This window comes from Schistocerca serialis, chromosome 1, assembly GCF_023864345.2.
Source record: "Schistocerca serialis cubense isolate TAMUIC-IGC-003099 chromosome 1, iqSchSeri2.2, whole genome shotgun sequence".
Lineage (NCBI taxonomy): Eukaryota > Metazoa > Arthropoda > Insecta > Orthoptera > Acrididae > Schistocerca > Schistocerca serialis.
The window spans coordinates 826,794,367-826,813,772 of NC_064638.1; the positions used below are offsets into that span (position 1 = coordinate 826,794,367).

Sequence of the window (19,406 nt, forward strand, 5' to 3'; positions counted from 1 at the left end):
GTCACTCATGGTGACCTGCCTAACTCACATGGTGTCCTGCCTAACTCAGTACAGAGGGTGTTCTATTGCTGCCCTGGCCAGCATGTTATCCAGACTTCTCACCCACTGAAAACATCTGTTCTGCTCTTGTCTCAGCTGGATACTGGCATACCACAAATCGCCAGCAATTAGGATTGATGGGCTTTGGCATAGGAGTTGAAGCAGCATGGAATGACATACCTGTATCATTCAAGCAAGCTCAGTTTGACTCTGGGCTCAGCCATGTTACAATCATTGTTGCTGCCAGAAGTGGAATCTCTGAGTATTAAATTTCGCAGCCCGTACACCCCTGAGTTGCCTGCAAATTTTACCACATATTCTTCCTACTATATTTTACAGGTACAGTAAGTAAAATTTCATTATTTACTATCTTTCTTGGTGTTTCAATATTAATGATTAGCATTTTTCTTTATAGCAGGATGTGACTTTTGTTTGTGGAAAAAATTATGTCTGGTTGGTGGTTCCTCCAATGTCATGCACAATGTTCAGTGGTGCAACAATGGACAGTGTTCTAGTTGTTGAGGCATCTCCTAACAAAACACAGATTTTCTCACAGACCGATGCCACATCCTGCAGTTAATTAAATTACGTGTGGACAAGTAGTACCCATTAAGTCCTTCATAAATGTAATGATTTAAACTTGAAAGGCAAAAGGATATAAAACAAACAAAGTGCAAAGTTTCAACTTTCTCAACTAAATAATAAATTTGAGGCAACTGTCACGTCACTTCAGTTTGTATGAGGGTAAGTCAATTATTATCTGCAATTTAGTTATATTTTCGTTTATTTTGGTAGTACTGTCATTTTACTTTGATGATGCATGCTTTGTTTATTTGTTGTTATATCTTTGCAATTTTCAAGCTGCTAGGTTAGTTGGAGGGTATAAGATGAACATCAACAAAAGCAAAACGAGGATAATGGAATGTAGTCGAATTAAGTCAGGTGATGCTGAGGGAATTAGATTAGGAAATGAGACACTTAAAGTAGTACAGGAGTTTTGCTATTTGGGGAGCAAAATAACTGATGATGGTCGAAGTAGAGAGGATATAAAATGTAGACGGGCAATGGCAAGGAAAGCATTTCTGAAGAAGAAAAATTTGTTAACATCGAGTATAGATTTAAATGTCAGGAAGTCGTTTCTGAAAGTATTTGTATGGAGTGTAGCCATGTATGGAAGTGAAACGTGGATGATAAATAGTTTAGACAAGAAGAGAATAGAAGCTTTCAAAATATGGCGCTACAGCAGAATGCTGAAGATTAGATGGGTAGATCACATAACTAATGAGGAGGTATTGAATAGAATTGGGGAGAAGAGGAGCTTGAGGCACAACTTGACTAGAAGAAGGGATTGGTTGGTAGGACATGTTCTGAGACATCGAGGGACTTTCAGGGCATTTAAAGGAGCTGAATGTAAATTATCAGTATTTAAACAAAATATAACTTCAAAGCTAAGATATCTCAACTCTGTATGAGCAAACATTTAAATAAACTTCCCCTTAAGATGAAAACCCTAGCAAAACAAGCAGTATAACCTTTCCATTAGAAACACTACAGTTGTTTACTCAGTGATACAGAATTTATAGAGCATATAGTTGTGACATAGCATACAGTAACTTCCACACTGTGTTTAAAGCAATGTAACACTGTACCCTTTAACAACACAGATAACTGTAACTTTAATTTTAATTGAATATGGAATGTCGTATCTATGACAGAGGTATGTGCATTTTCTGAGCACTATAATATTTCCATGACAAATATTAATTTGGATCAGTCAGAAAATTTATTTTGATGTGTCTCTCTCTCTCTACACACACACACACACAGATATATATGAACAGCTACACTGTTGCACAATGGTCTTAAAATGAATTTCTAAATTCGGTACAAATAAAGCAAAATAAGTACTTTCTTTCCTGCAGACTGTGTGCAAAAATTTCTATTACAATTTTGTTGAATCATGAATTCATGCAAAAAAGTGACACTGCATAAATTAACATTTTCATACCTTTATCAATGTTTCTTTCAGGATCTTCAACTTACTGTCCTCGTTGAGAGCTGAATGTTTTGACGTCCAATCCATGAGAATTATTAAGTCAACTTTTCCACGTTTTGACCACAATTCTTTAGACTTTGGGGGTAACAACTTTTCCAGTGTAGCTGCACTTTGCCTAAAATACGTAATATAATTTGTAATGAACATAGTAAATTAGGGTCACGCATTAAATCCTGTTCATTAAAATTCATCTATTAACACTGCTATGGAAAACTGAAAGAAAGTAAATGCTTTAGTGCAGGAAGGGATGCAAACTCCACTACACGAAGTGTCTCAAGATATAAAAAGACCACAATATACAAAACTGATGGCTGCTTAAATATTCAATGAAATCAATTAGTTTTTAAATAACTGCCAATCTTATGTAACTAGTTTACATCATCTTTCTGAACAAGGGGCCTTGTCAAGACGGGGTGGCTTTTGTGTATCAATGATATAGATAGCTGTACCAGAGGCACAACCGCAATGGAGGGGTATCTGTGGAGGGGCCAGACCAACTTATGATACTTGAAGAGGGCATCAGCCTTTTCAATGGTTGCAGGGGAAACAGTCTTGATGATTGATCTAACCCATTACTGCCAAGCCATCTAAATAAAAAGCTACGTTTTCAGTTTTTTTTTGTGGCAGAATTATGTTTTCAACAATGCAGGAACAGTCGAATATGTGAGACAATAGTGCTAGTACTTGTATTTTAAACATTATTTATCTGAGCCAATCCAACATTTACAATGTTTTCCACAGGACTTATACATGCATCAGATTGTTCATGGTCCTTTTTTAGTTCAGTGATCAAATTATTGAGGCCTGTAATCTCTTTTCTCACACAGGTATGCTATGATGGTACTGCAAACAGCTCACTGCAAGGGGAAACTACAGCTGTTATTTTCCCCAATTTTCTCCAATGTCATAATGCTCTATTGTATGGCTTAGTGATGATGGCTGTCTTTTGGCTACAGTAGGCTGGCTAGGGAATTTAAAAACAGAAATATATAGGCCACTAAATATAGTGGTAATTGGTGAAGGGAAGCGGCAGGATTAAGAGGATTTCTGGTTAGGACAGTGCAGGATTGTTAACACAATATCAAATAGGGATGTGTAGGAGTAGGTCTCATAATGAATAAGAGAATAAAAATGAGGGTAAGCTGAGGGTAAGCTGCTACAGATACCATAGTGAACACATTATTGTACCCAAGAAGTCTTGAAGTCAACACCCTCCACAGGGGTAATAGATTATATGTCAAATAGCTCAGCAGGAGATAACAAGATTGAAAGAATGTGTGAAATAAAAGAAATTATTTAGATAGCTACCAGAATAGGCCAACTCTTAATGAAAATCACGATTCCTGGACAACTGAACTGTTTGATATCGCTTTGTGATGTATACAAAGTAGGAAAACTCTTGGGCACAAGTAAGAAAACTCTTGGGCACATATTGTAACCATGCTGAGTAGCTGATTTAACTTTGTCTGCATACTTAAGACATAATTATGGTGATCTGTAATTAAAATGTGGTGAAATATACTCTTTTCGAAACTATGCATGGAAAGTGTAAACAAAACTCAAACGTCATATTTATAGAATCTATAAACTAAGGCCAGTTAGTAATTACTGTACAATTTAATAAAAATACCTGGGACATATGTTAGCAATAAAATCCAATCTGTAACTAAAAAGTTATTAGCTACATTTTGTACATTAAGTATTACTGTAAAAAGGTGTCTTAAATGTTTTGGCAATAACAACTGTTTTATTTTGCATATTTATTATTGTGAAGTAATTTTCATGATTTATAAATCCAAACACTGTAACTCTTCACAGAATACTATTCAACTTTTAATGGTAAAGTATGAAACAAACACTTGTGCTCAGATTTCCATTACTGTAAAGTACATAAGGTCTGGAACCAATATATGCAGATAGTCAGTGTTCCATCATCATTTAGGCACGAAACTTGTGTAGCTCTGTGATGCGAACAAACAACAATTCTACAGTAATTAATTGTTTGGCCATATCATTTTCTAGAATTGATTAATCAGGACAAGAAGATACTGAAACTACAGTGAATCCAGACTTACTTACAGGTGGAGATACTTGCAGTGAAGACATGCACCCAAGCTTCAATATCAAGAATATAAGTTTAGTATTAACATTCATAGACTAAAAAAGTGTTTACGTATACGATGAAAATTTAATTTTGATAAGAGACATGAATTTGAAAGTAAGAAAAGGAAGAAAAGGGAAGAAGATGCACTTGTCGATCATTCAGTCCATTCATTAACTTATAGTGTTTCAACTCTCAATCTTTCTTCATGTTATGGACAATAGGACATTATTATAACACTTAGATGAATTTATTCACTCATTTGTGAAGGGCCTATTTTTTGATAGTAGACGCACCTTTTTGTCCCCCCTACTGGCATACACTGGAAACAAATCGTGCAAGACTTGTTCACAAACAAACACACAGTTTTCATTCATATATTGTGCTTGTCTTTCTTAATATGGTATAGGGAACAAAATCTATATTAATAAATGACTAACCCAGTTGATGGTTCAGAGTCCTAGTTGTAGTTATCCTATCTAAAAGCTTTCAGGGTAACAAAAATTTTAAAAGGTTTAACACAGTGAGAGAAATATTATAGCTAGAAACCGGGTATATGTCTTGAGGCAGCATAACTCACTGCAAGCAAATTAGCCAGAATTCATTCACCCAGTATTTGTGAATGAGTGCATTCAGTGACGTGCAACATACTTTACACACAATTTGAAACCTTTACAAAACTTTTTCTCACTAACGTGCCCCCCCACCCACAGAAAAAAAAAATTGCTTACTGCATTTTTGCTGCTCAGGCAATAAAACTGCTCCATTAAGCATGATGTTTTAAATTATTATTCTTTATTACTAAGTCTTAAAGTAGTAGATGAGAGTGTCAAAAGTCAAAGTAGTAGATGAGTTTTGCTATTTGGGGAGCAAAATAACTGATGATGGTCGAAGTAGAGAGGATATAAAATGCAGACTGGGGATGGCAAGGAAAGCGTTTTTGAAGAAGAGAAATTTGTTAACACTGATTATAGATTTAAGTGTCAGCAAGTCGTTTCTGAAAGTATTTGTATGGAGTATAACCACGTATGGAAGTGAAACAAGGACAATGAATAGTTTAGACAAGAAGAGAATAGAACCTTTCAAAATGTGGTGCTACAGAAGTATGCTGAAGATTAGATGGGTAGATCATGTAACTAATGAGAAGGTACTGAATAGCATTGGGGAGAAGAGGAATTTGTGGCACAACTTGATTAGAAGGAGGGATCGGTTGGTAGGACATGTTCTGAGGCATCAAGGGATCACTGATTTATTATTGGAGGGCAGCGTGGAGGGTAAAAATCGTAGAGGGAGACCAAGAGATGAATATACTAAGCAGATTCAGAAAGATGTAGGTTGCAGTAGGTGATAAAGAAGCTTGCACAGGATAGATTAGCAAGGAGAGTTGCATCAAACCAGTCTCTGGACTGAAGACCACAACAACAACAACAACAACAACAACAACAAATTTTGCAGGCTGTATCCACATACAACTGCAAAATTATATCACTGTACAACACACAGTTCATGAAATATGACATCATAAACATTGTGATGCATGGAAAACTATCTTTTGCCTAAAACAGAGTGCAAATTATCTCAATATATTCATTGAGCTATTAGTGACTTCCAAACAACTTTAAATACAATTTCAATCCTTTTCCAAACTTTTTCTCGATTACATGCTTAACATCACACTTTTAACAACTTAGCCCATTTGTAAAGTAATCAGAAGTTTGAAGCTATTTTCTACATGGCAGGTCTATTCTTTAAAGAATACGAGGTTTAGTGGTGATGTACTAATCACGTACTATTCCTCTCATCAGTTTGCTTAACTGTGCTTAATATACATTGTATAATATTCAAAGATTATATTTTAACCTTATGGGAAAAGGCTGAATTTTTGTACTAGAATTACTGATCGAACAGTAATTAAACCAAGGGTAACTGACACATGCCTACTAAAGGTAATTCCTGAATGTCCGGACCACAATCAGCTTGGATATAACCATGTCGACGAAAAACTTTTTTGTGTGACTTGTTGCTTCAATGAATTTGTTTTTCATTACTTTAATTTAAGCCTACTGTCATCGATGGCATTAGCATGTCACTTACCCCTTGTTAATGATTTCTTCTGGAACATTGGCAATACAGTTTCCGAGTTTTATGTGGGACTTCACAAAACATGTAGTACGACGAGCATCAAATATTACTATTTCCAGTTTGTGGTCCATGAGAAGTTCAAAGAGCTTCTCACTAGTGATACTGGACTCTGAAAAAAGTAAAGTGCCCAAGGTACGAAGTTATAACACTTTGCTAGAGCCATACATAGTTAGTACTAAAATGAACTATAAACAATCACATTAATTAAAGGAATGGCAATGAAGTTACTGTGTTTGTCAATAGCAAATTACCAAGAATCTACTAAACTGCATCTGCTCTATTACAATCTTCCCTATCACAACGTAACAAATAGAGATATCTCACATGGATTACAGAAGAGTTTGTATACAATTACTTCTGTACAATCTCTGTGTGTGAATCTACGATTTTTCTGTGAGATGTCAGGCTTTTGGTTGCGAGTACATAATATACAAATACAGGTTCTTAACTGATTTAAAATTCCTAAACAATAACAGCTGTTTCAGCACAGATTAGAATATCAAACAATTTTTACAGTGATAAAATATTTAGTAAGAATGGTCTCCAAAGCATCAGTCCCTTGGAATTAAATATTTAGCAGTAAAAATAACAACTTACTGAGTGTTTGAAAGTCTCATAAACAAGATTGAGAACTTTGTGCCCCCCCTCCCCCCAACTCATACACACGTGTATGGCTATAATGTGCTGGCTGAATACACCATGCTGGAGTGCTGGAACTGCAGTCCTGCCGCTTGACTGGGGTGATGTGTTGTTTTCAGTGGGTTTGGGTGAGGGGAGAAATGATCAGGAACAAGACGGAGGGTTGTGGAAGGATGCCTGACAGCTGGGAAGGAGATGCAGTTGGTGCATGGGAAAGGAATACAGGAGGGAGATGCAGCAGGCACACAAGATATTAATGTGACACAGGCACTAAGACTGGTGAATTCGTGCAGTGTACAGTCACAATAATGAGGAGGAGTAGATTGGGAGGAGGAGACACAACACAGTAATAGGAGACTTTAGGGAAGAGAATGGGAGTGCAGTATTAGTGAAATTAAGCTCTTGGGTCAGGGAGGAGTTGGGTGTAGGACAGAGGGTTGGCAGTGAATGAGGCCATAAGGTTTATTACAGCAGAGTTGGTATATGACATGACTGCTTTCACAGGTGACCCCAATTCTGAGGGGATAGGATAAACCTGTGACAGCACTCAAGTCAAATATGGTGTGTGATGTATCTGACAATTCTTACACCTGGGTCTTCCATAGATATTTGACCCAAGTGGCAAGGAGTTGGAAGTGGGTGTCAAAGTACTATCCTGACACCCATTACGCAATATCCAGTCCATCCCTATGCCACACCTACTCCCAATTCCTTGCCACTCTAGGATTTATCTGAAAGCTAGAAAGTTCTCATTCTTGTTTATGTGCCTTATCACAACTCAATGCCTTTACTATTCAGAGTTCTTACCATTACTCCTAAATATTTGCACTCCAGCATGACTTTCCGATGCCAGATTTTGATATTACACAGTTTTCCTACATCATAGTCCTACATATGGAGCTTTTGACAAACAAGAATGGTTTCAAATCACACATGAAATTTACAGCTTAGAATCAAAACTTTGAGAATAGTAAGCCCTCTGTACCTCTATGAGGGACACAGCCTTGTTAAAGACCTAACCGTGTGGGCGGAGAGCTATTCTCATGTGAAGTAGAGAGCTATACAATTGTAGCATGGTCACTGTAAGGGGCGGACAGACCTTAGCAGATGAACCACACATAGAGTGCCCCACAATGCTATATCTCTCCTATATTCACTCCCTAAGTCCTTCCCCAGTTCACCGGATAGCCAACACAAGGTATGATGCGACCCTTGTTGAGGGGTGCATCCTCTGGAATACTGGACAACATCCCTATGTAATTAGTCTTGCATCGCAAGGGGTTTCACTGTGTCAACTGAATAAATCCCCTATTCTTTGTGGATTGAAATGGAGAACATGGAACAAAACAAAACTAAAACTGAAGAATGGCTTCCTAAACATAAATAGAGGGAACTAAAAGGTCTTTAACCTGAGACGTCCAAAAAAGTACGTCTCAGAGTGAAGAGGGTACTCAGACCTCTTCTACCTCTAAGACAGGGAACAGAGAACAAGGAAGCAGTCTAATGTTTCCACTTGCCAGGATAAATGGATAAATAGAAACCTGAGTAAAAAGAAAAATAGGAGAAACAGGCCTACAGCACAACAGCCTTGGTTTTGAGGATGGTGGTTTTCCAACAGGAATATCATGTGGTCAACATAATCTCCCAACTTGTTCAGATGGCTGTCTTTGAGAAGGTTGGGGAGGATGCTAGTCCAGGTCCCAAACTCAAATGGTTTTATCTGGACAAAGGTGCTCTTTGTCAGCAAGGGGATGGGAACAGTAGCTTGGACTAGACAGGTGGTGCCCAAGACATCTCCATGGTATGAGGCAAAGCTGCTGGTCAAGACAACAGCTGAGCTCTTCAAGACTGCAAAGATATCAATTTGGGTACTCAAATTCCTCCAGGATACTCCTCCAAAGACTTTGTTTGAGAAAGTACAGGTGCAGAACCAGAACATCTTGACAGGGGACAGGAGGGTAAACAAATGAAAGCTTGTATTAGGCGGGCTCAGAGTTCTCACAAGTTGCCATCGGGATAACCACACACATCAGAAGTAACTATGGCAGCAAGTTGGATGCTGCAAGTGTTGCAGATAAACCTATGGCACAGTAAAAAGCAACTACCACCCTGAGTCGTCGACTGGGAATACAGGAGATTTATGTGCCCCTGATCCAGGAACCCTATCTACATTGCGCAACGGAATTAAAAAAATCAGTCTTTCAAAACTATAACTGTCTCCCGTTCCAATGAATCAGTTTGAACTTTGGCTCAAAGGTGCCTAAAACCTTCTTCTGTAATGGTGCAAAAGTGTGGCACCCTGCAACATCACACTTGGGCATGACGATGCTTCAAACAGCAAGGTGTTGACACACGTGAGAACAAGGCCATAACTATAAGTTCATGTTATGTGCAAAGAGGGTTCATAATGCCACATTGGTACCAAATTTCACTACAAATCTGGCTAAAGCCACCATGGAAATGTCACTCAATGGGACGGTCATCATAGACCCTCTTACTAACATTTCATTCCTTCTCTTGGGACCTCCGCAATGGATGTCAGAACTATGATTCCCAGTGTTAAAATCACAAGGTTTTCTTATGAGTGGCCGAGCAAAACATTTCATACACACTGCCACTCAGAATCAAAACAAAAAGGCCTCAGGGGATAGCATAAAGGACATTCTTGAAACAACCCCTCTCTGTGACATGTTGATTCCCACACAACTCACAGTAAAAAATGACTGTTCGCAGTGTGATGAGCAACAGGAAAACATTCTTGACAACCTCCTGGTCGACTCAACCCTTCTTGACAGACATCATATGGCTGCATCCCCACTGAACATGATTTCACACCTTTGGAGTGTTGTGCAACCACAGTTTCTGCTCTGTTGCACAGGTAGTAACCATTTGAGACCATTAAAACCCATCTGATGAAATCTGAACATGATCTGAAACAGCAAAGGGTCCTTATGCTCCTTCTGTCCTACAGTTTCATGCCCTCCTAGGGCAGATGCCAAATTGATGTGTGTGAATAAAATAGCAAGGCGTGCCTATTAGACCCTCACCAGTTTGGCAAATCCCTCTCTGGCACTTACCCAAATTTATTAAGTACTTTAAAACTGTACATTTATAAAGAAAACCCGTGAAATACTCCTAGGCACCCAATGACAAGCAACTGGCCTTGGAGGTGTGTCAAGTGCTTGCCTACCTGCAGGTGCCTCGGGCTACTTTGCAGATTTTCTCTGTAAAGGTACATTTTTAAAATTCTCAATAATGTGGGCAGGTGCCACCGAGGGATGTGCCAAACTGGGGAGGGTCTAACAGGATTCCTTTGCTGTTTTATTCACGCATGTAAATACTGCACACCTCTGTGATAACACCACAGAGGAGCATGAAACTGGAGAACTGAAAAAGTATGAGCCCTTTGCTGCTTCAGATCATGTTCAAATTTTGTCAAATGGTTTTGAATGGTCCTCAGTGATTCCACCCTGTACATCAGAGCATAAATTGTGGTCACACTGCACTCAAAGGGTGAGATCATGTTCAATGTTGTTGTAGCCCCATGATGTCTGTTGAGAAGGGCTGAATTGTCCAGAAGGTGTCAACAGTGACAAAGGTTGCCCAAAACATCTTCCTGTTGCTTGTTGCATTGTGAACTGTCACTTTCGACTGCAAAATCTGTGGGAATCAATGTCCCAAGGAAAGGGGCAATTTCATTGATGCCCTTTATACCATACCCAGAGGCCTTTCCATTTCGATTCTGAACAGTGGTGTGTCTGAAATATTTTCCTCAGCCATCCATAAGAAAACTGTGCGATTTCAATGCTGGGCATTGCCATTCTGACCTCCATTGCAGAGGTGTCAAACAAAAGGGCGAAATGATTAGAGGGGCTGTGGACAACCTTCCCATTGTGTGACACAACCATGGTGGCATTGGGCAGAATTTTGGTGAAATTTGATGCCAATGTGACATCATTAACCTGCTTGACACATCACATGAACTTCTGAGTGCTGGCCCTTTTTATGTGTTTACATCTTGCTGTTTGAAGCGTCGCCGAGCCCGGGGGTGGCATCTCTGGCACCACGCTTTTGTACCATTACAGAGGAAGGTTGTAGACATGCTTGAATCAAATTTCAAACTTGTTAGTCAGAATGGGAGACAATTACAGGATTTTGAAACAGTGATCCTCTGATTCTGTTCCACAATGTATAAAATGGGAGTGTTTCAGACCATGGAGGAACTGGAGGTAAGTTGATTTATACCAGAAATCTAAATAAATCCAGAAAATGTATTTATGTTAAAAATGGAATTTCATTTATGGCAGAGGTGGACTTCTGTTTGAAGGACTTAGTGACCACCAGGATGAAACAATGTGAGGAACGAAGCACAGGGGAAATTGCATTAGCCTCAGCTTAGCTTCTGTACCAGGACAGTACTACTCCTTCCCAGGAAGTGGGAAGACTGATACACAGGTGTTCACAGCAGAATGGACGGCAACTGGTTGGTTATGATGCCAATGCCCGTAACACGGTGTGGGGAAGCAGTGACACCAATAGCAGAGGTCAGCACCTACTCGATTACCTACTAGAAAGCAATTTGAAAAGCTTGAGTAGGGGTAGGGAACCTACCTTCAAGACCAGAAGAAGGGAAGAACTAATACGTGAAATAAGGGAAAGACAACAAATCACCTGAAGCAGATCAATGCATGAAGCACAGAGACATGTATCAGAAAACAGTAGTCACACTAGGTTTCAAGCACTAGCTCTTTTTCTATCAATAGCACACACATTCACAGACACACACACCCCCACACCCCACAGGCACCCAAATGCACACTCCCATAGCCACAGCAAGACTAATTACTGATACCCAATTATGAGAAGCAGGTGCTTGAGCTGATGGTAGGGGGGAGGGGGTACGGAAGCATGCAAGGAGGTGGTAGTGGGAAAGAGGCAGATCTTTGGCCATATGACTTCACAGCCACATAACACGACAAAAAGAGTACAGAGGATACAGCAGAAATAGATAAATAGATGTGTGTGTGTGTGGGGGGGGGGGGGGGGGGGGGTGGAGATGAAGATGAAGACATAGAAACTGAGGGGAGGGAGAAGGAAGACGTATAAAAGCAGTCATTTTACATGCCAGCTATGCTGCAATTACTATACTGCATTCTATGTAGGCATGATATGTAACCAACATGAATAGCCGTCGCCAAACTGTGTCAAACCACAAACTTGACTAGCACCTAACTGTCAAACATACGGCACACAACAAATCCTGCACTCTCACAATTCCTCTGCCCTGAAGCTCCGCTAATCCCCCCCTCCCCCGCCCCCCTTTTTCCTTTTTCAACCCACCTTCATTCTCTCTCCCCTTCCTTCCTTTCTCCCCCTCCCCCCCCCCCCCATTTTTTCCCTGTAACCTCTGTACTCCTTTCATCTTGATGTGTGGCTATGGAATCATCTACCCAAAGACATGCCTCTTTCCTGCTACCACCTTCTTGCATACCTACTTACTCCCTGCCCATTTCCATCAGCTCAGGCAACTGCTTCCAATAATCGTATAGCAATAATTACTCTTGCAATGATATGGGAGTGTGCATTTGGGTGTCATTGTGGCAGTATGTGGGCATGTGTGCGCTATTGCTAGAAAAATAGCTAGTCCTCAAAAGCTAGAGTGAATGCTGTTTTCTGTTATGTGTCTCTGTGCTCCACGCATTGATCCACTATAGGTGAGCAGTTGCCTTTCTCTTATTTTACGTATTGCTCCATCCAGAAGGGAAGAAGTAGTAATGACATAACTTTTGGGTCCACTCTAAAAACAATGGCATGTGGTGATGGAGCCATCCTTAGCTGACCACATGTACCTTAAGTTTGAGGTTGAAATAGGTACTAAACAAACCATGGCCTACAGGAATCCTGGGAAGACAGACTGAGACTCATGTGGGGTATACTTAAGCTCACACTTCCCTGAAGTCAGAGCTTTGATAAGCAACACAGAAGATTTTGAGGCAATGCAGTGATATCTGCCATTACCAGATCATATCTAGAAAACAGCAAGTGCAAGTGCACATACAGAAAATGTACCTTCATGGAATAACAATGAAGAACTGCAAATGAAGCAAATAAGAAGACTGTTAAACCTTGCAAGAAAGAAAGGAATGTGGCCAAAATACTGGGAGGTCCAATGACAGTAAGGAATATATATATTGACAGGCCAATGTCAAAGTACCCAGATTAGTGAACAGGGGTCGACAAGAGGTTCGTGAACTTACATAACTTATTGACCGAACCGCCTGTTTCTGAGCCAAAGCTATCATTTTAGAATGGGAAGAGTTTTCCCAAAATACAGGGTGTACATAAAGTCCAGGAATACTTTCAATTATTTATTACACAAGAACTAAACATTATACAGATGTCATACATATTGCATTTTGAAGAGAAACTGAAAGTTTTTTTTACAAACATTTGATATGCGAACCATGAGTGACTCGGAAGACATCAATATGATAATCGAATTCTTGCCATACCTGTCCCAGCATGGCATTGTCGATTGTGGTAGTCGTTTCCCATATTCTCTCCCAGAGGTCTGCTACATCATCTTTAGTGTGTCCCTACAGAAAAAAGTCACACGGAGTGAGATCTGATGATTGGGGAAGCCATTTCACGAAAAAGCTGTCCCCATGGCCGATCCATCGATGCGGCAGCTCCGTGTTCAGGTACCCACGAACTTCACGATGAAAATGGGGTGGAGCCCAAGAAAGAAGAACGGAGAGTCCAATTGCATTTGAGGCATCAGCCATTGCTGCAACATGACGAAGTAGGAATATCCAGTGACAGTGCTCTTGGCAAAGAAGAATGGCCCGTACAGTTTTTGACATGACAAAGCACAACCAACCCATTGTAACGAATTTGTTGTGCCAGTGGTAAGTGGCCTTACTTGTTGATGGCCTCTTACCGTACTTGGTTCTAAACATCCGCTGAACAGCTGTAGCACACCTGTTTTTGTCTAACTCCAACACACAGCAAGCTCGCTCAGCACCTACACTCACCATGTTTGCGACTAGTGCTGACTATCACCAAATTACCAAACTACGCTGTGGCAGTATACATGAAAAAAAACTTTCAGGGTTTCTCTTCATAATGACATGTGTATGATATCTGTACAATTCTTGGTTCTTGCGCAATAAATAATTGAAAGTGTTCCCAACCTTTACGTACACCATGTATAATACCACACGACATAAGTGAATGAAAATAAGCAAAGTATACTAATTTTCACATTGAACGGTCACTTACTTCAGATATTATTCGAATAGTAAAAATGGCAGCATTAAGTTTTTGAACAAGATCCTGAACGTGGGCTTTCCATGACAGTTTATTATCTATCCGAACACCTAGAAATCTGAACTGTTCAGTTTTACTAATCATATGTAAATGCTTTGAAATTAAAACATCGTGTTTTGTTGAATTGTGTGCTAGAAACTGTAAAAACTGAGTCTTACTGTTATTTAGTTTTAGTTTATTTTCTACAAGCCATGAACTTGTCATGAACTGCCTTATTTGAAACCATGCCAATGTTGCACACAACAGCCTTAACTACCAAGCTAGTGTCATCAGGAAACAGAAAAACTGTCGCACAAGAAGCTGAGTAGCAACGTGGTGTAGTGGTTATGATACCAAACTGTGGCATGGAGGGTCGTGAGTTCTAAACTCACCTGGACTGTACAATTTTAATTTCTATATTCAGTTCGCGTGCATTCTAGAAGTATCCACAAATGTCAAGAATCATTGTACTGGAATGTCCTGTAGCTGTATATATACTGTATGTGTTCTGGCCAGAGGCAGTTTGCTCCGTGCTCTTGTATGTGCAAGTGCTGAATAAACCTTCGTTAAGTGAAGTTAGTGTTCGTCAATCATCTAATTACACTTTCTTCTACATGACATTATTCTGGTGGAGGCACCTGGTATTGGAACTTGTGATAGCGCACATTATCGATGACACAGTGGCTCCCATCAGGCCACGACAGAGCCACCGTTTATGTGGTGAGAAACCTGAGTTTGAGCCATATTCACCAGATCGCAATCTATTGGAAACAGAAGAAGAGGAGGATGTTACGATGACAGCAACTGTGTGCCACCACATGAAACATCCTTCCAGGTTCTCTGGTGACGATGGCCAAGATCCAAACAAGTGACTGAAGACATATGAGCGTATAGCCAAATTTAATAAATAGGATGATACCATGTGTTTCGCTAACAGATTTTTCTACTTGGAGGGCACTGCCAAGCAATGGTATGAGAACAACGAGGAGAAGTTCACAAGCTGGGAAGTATTCCAGGCGGAACTGCGCAAGTATTTCAGCGACTCACAACGACGAAAGTGCAGGGCTGAAGATAAATTAAAGTACAGGGCACAGTGTCCATGAGAAACTACTGCATCCTACATTCAAGACGTCTTGGAGCTGTGTAAAATAGTGGATCCTAGAATGAAGGAGGAAGATAAGGTTGCACATCTCATGAAGGGTGTTGCTGAGGACATGTATCAAGCCCTACTCCTGAAGGAGGTTTCAACAGCAGACGACTTCATAAAATGGTGCCAGTATATCGAGACAATGCATCAAAAAAGAATTACATGCAAGAAGTTTGAGCAGCTTCCAAACGTTGTAACGATGTACGTGATGGAGGAGCAACTGTTTCACAAGTGGTGTTCATCAGATAGTGAGAGCGGAAATCCAGAAGGCACTTGGATTGCACAGCGAGCAAAAAACCGAGACGCTTCAAGAGGTCATAAGTGAGGAAGTAGAACAGGCACTGAACCCAATATCCCGTCCTTCATTTCCCTTTAAAATGGTGAAAAAGTCGAGACCCAGGTGGAGCTACGTTCCTACAATGCTGCATGAGGAACCTGTCTGCGCACCATGGAAGAGTGACGTCTGGAGGGCCCAGGATAACCAACCACAATGTTTCCACTGCGGACAACCAGGACACGTGGTGTGCTATTGTCGAGAAAGGTAGTGGATATTTGTTGACACCTGCGCCAGAAGACTGATCTTAGCCGACACCAACTCCTGGGCAACGAAGATGAACAAGAAGATGTGGATGCAGGACGACACAGGTCAACATCGCCGCAAGCTAGTGCTGGAGAGGATGCTCGCCAACACGCCGATCAAGTTCTCCATCACCGCTTAGAAGCTCCAGCCTATCACCTACCTGCTGCAACCTGGAAAACAAAGGGTGTGACCTTCCTTGAAGGTGAGGCTACGGCCCTCCATCGATCACTACAAAAATGATAGGAAACTACATAGATATCCTCATGGATGGCCGACCAGCCCAAGCTCTTGTGGACTCTGGAGCAACATATTCAGTCATTTCGGAAAAGTACCGTTGCCAGTTGCAGAAAACCGTATTCATCGACAACAAAACATCTCTGCTGAAGGTGGCTAATGGGAAATATGTAAAACCTACACGAAGATGTACCTTTCTTGTGGGTATAAGTGGCCATACACAGCCCTTAGAATTCATCATGTTACAAGAATGTAGCCGTGATGTCATTCTCAGATGGAACTTTTTGAAAGCTCCTCAGGCAATTATAGATTGTGGTCACTCGAAGATAAGGGACAGGAAGATGCGAATCCGAGTGTGTGGAGACTGTGTGCTGAATGAAGTGATCATTCCTGCAGCCAGCGCTAGAAAGGTAATTGTCACATGTCGTGCCATGCATCAACCCATGGATCTTGTAGTGGAATGTAAGAGAAACCACTGAAGAATAACTTTGTCATCCCAGCCTCTGTCATCTCATTTAAGAATGAATTTGGTGAAGTGTGGATAGTTAACTGTCACAGAGAATTGCAGATCCTTCCAAGACACATGTGCATAGTAATTGCTGAGCCATTAATTGAAGAACAGCTGAGCATCATAGAAACCTTCTATGCCAAATCTGTGGGCAAAATTAGTGCTACCACTACGAGACAAGATCTTCTAGCCCGACTGTCACCAGATCACACTAAGGAACAACAGAAGAAGCTACTTGCCATTCTTCAAGAGTTCTCTGAATGCTTCAATCCACAGGTGAAGAGCCACTTAGACAAATTGGCAGTGAAGCACCGGATTAGCACTGGAGACCATCAACCAGTAAGCCAGAGAGCGTGCCGTGTGTCAGCAACAGAACGTCGAATAATTTGCGACAAAGTAGAGAAAATGATGAAGAACGACATCATTCAGCCTTCAGTTGGCACTTTTGTGTTGATTACAGGAAGCTTAATAAGGTAACTAAAAAGTGCATTTACCCTCTTCTACGAATTGATGATACACTAGATTGTCTGAAGGGAGCTAAGTTTTTCTCAACCATGGTCACGTTATTGGGATACTAGCAAATCGAAGTAGATGTGGCTGATCGTGAGAAAACAGCATTCATCACCCCTGTGGGCCTGTATGAGTTTAAAGTAATGTCATTTGGTTGGTGTAATGCATGAGCAACTTTTGAACGGATGATGGATAATCTTCCAAGGCAACTGAAGTAAACAATGTGTCTTTGTTATTTAGATGAGATTATGGTGTTCTCAGAGACATTTGATGAACATATAAAAAGACTGAGGGTCGTTCTTAAGTGTCTCCAACAAGGTGGACTGAAACTTTAAGTGTCTCTTTGGAGTAAAATAAATCAAAATATTTGGACACCTTGTGTCAAACGAAGGTGTGCGGCCAGACCCAGAAAAGGTGAGATCTATAATGGAACTTCCTTTTCCTAAAAGTATTAGAGATGTGAGAAGCTTCCTCAGATTATGTTCTTATTACAGTCGTTTTATCAAAGACTTTTCTATCAAACCCAGGCCATTCCAAGACATGTTAAAAGCTGATCCTAAATTTGTCTGGGGTGCTGCTCAACAAGATTCTTTCGATGTGCTGCAAAAAGCTGACGACTGACCCTGTACTTGGTCTATATGATGAGAGAGCACCTAAAGAACTACACACAGATGGCAGCGGGTATGGGGTTGGTGCTATTCTGGCGCAAATTTCGAATGGAAAAGAGAAGGTTATAGCCTATGCTTCAAAGACACTTAGAAAAGCTGAGAGAAACTACTCAACTACAGAAAGAGGATGTCTTGCTGTGATCTGGGCAGATTTCGACAGTATCTCTATGGAAGGCCATTCAAAGTTGTTACAGACCATCACTCACTTTGTTGGCTGACAGGTCTTAAGGATCCAACAGGACGACTCACCAGGTGGGCACTATGTCTTCAAAAGTATCATATTACCATAGTGTACAAAAGTGAAGAAAACACCAAGATGCCGACTGTCTCTCAAGAAACCCTGTGCAAGACCATCAAGACTTTGATGAAGATAGTGACTGTCTCGCTGCACTCCAGGATCTCTCTGCTGAGCAGAAGAAGGATGCCAAGATATCTCAAATTATGCTTGCCTTATATCAGTCAAAGGATGTGAAAGGACAATTTAAGATAGTTAATGGAAGATAGTTAATGGATTACTTTGCAAGAAAAACTTTGATCTGTTTGGAAAGAGGTGGCTACCAGTGATTCCTAAACACATGCGCTTAGATGTTCTACACAAATTCCATGACATACCTGAGGCCGGACATTTAGGATTTATTAAGACATACGATAGGATCCGCTAGAGATTTTTCTGGTCAGGTTTATTTAGGAGTGTCCGTCACCATGCAAAGCACTGTCGAGAGTGCCACAGGAGAAAGGCAGTTCCTCAGAAACCACTTGGCCGACTCATACCAATCCCAACAGATGAAATGCCGTTCCAGCATGTTGGGATTGAGCTCCTCAGATGATTTCCAACATCTTCTAGTGACAATAGATGGATTATTGTTTGCACTGATTATCTGACATGGTACGCCATTACGAAAGCTGTGAAAAGAGCCAAAGCATCCGAGGTAGCCAAATTCATCGTGGAAGACATTGTATTGAAACATGGTGCCCCAAGGTCATTAATTACGGATCGAGGAAAGTTTTTCAATCGAATCTTGTGACAGAGAGAAGCCGTTGGTGCAACATTACTCATCACATGACGACTGTCTACCATCCACAAACTACCGGGCTTACTGAAAGTCTTAATAAGACCTTGGACGACATGCTATCAATGTTCGTCAATGTTGAGCAGAGCAACTGGGATGAGGTGCTACCTTTCGTGATGTTTGCCTACAACACCGCCAAACAAGACACCACAGGATTTGCGCCATTTTTCCTGGTGCATGGCCATGAGGCGACTACGATGATGGATACTGTGTTTCCGTTACATCCTGATGACGTGGATGACGACTACATCAGCCAGATGTTAACCAGAGCTGAGGAAGCTCAGCAGTTAGCTCGACTCCGCATGCTGCAGGCTCAAGAAAATGAACGCAGAAGGTATGACACGAGCCACCGCCCTGTTGTCTACCACCTGGGTGGCATCATCTGGACCTTCACTCCTGTTCAG

At 40.7% G+C, this 19,406-nt stretch overlaps 1 protein-coding gene across 1 annotated transcript in view; it reads right to left on the reverse strand.

Moving 5' to 3' along the window:
* Positions 1-19,406, reverse strand: part of LOC126484584 (ubiquitin carboxyl-terminal hydrolase 8) — a 226,077-nt gene that overhangs the window by 132,906 nt on the left and 73,765 nt on the right. Inside the window, exons 4-5 of the mRNA XM_050108150.1 lie at positions 6,291-6,447; positions 2,048-2,210 (exon numbers count right to left, since the gene is read on the reverse strand). Of these exons, the coding sequence (XP_049964107.1) occupies positions 2,048-2,210; positions 6,291-6,447 (320 nt within the window). The remainder of the gene's footprint in view (positions 1-2,047; positions 2,211-6,290; positions 6,448-19,406) is intronic.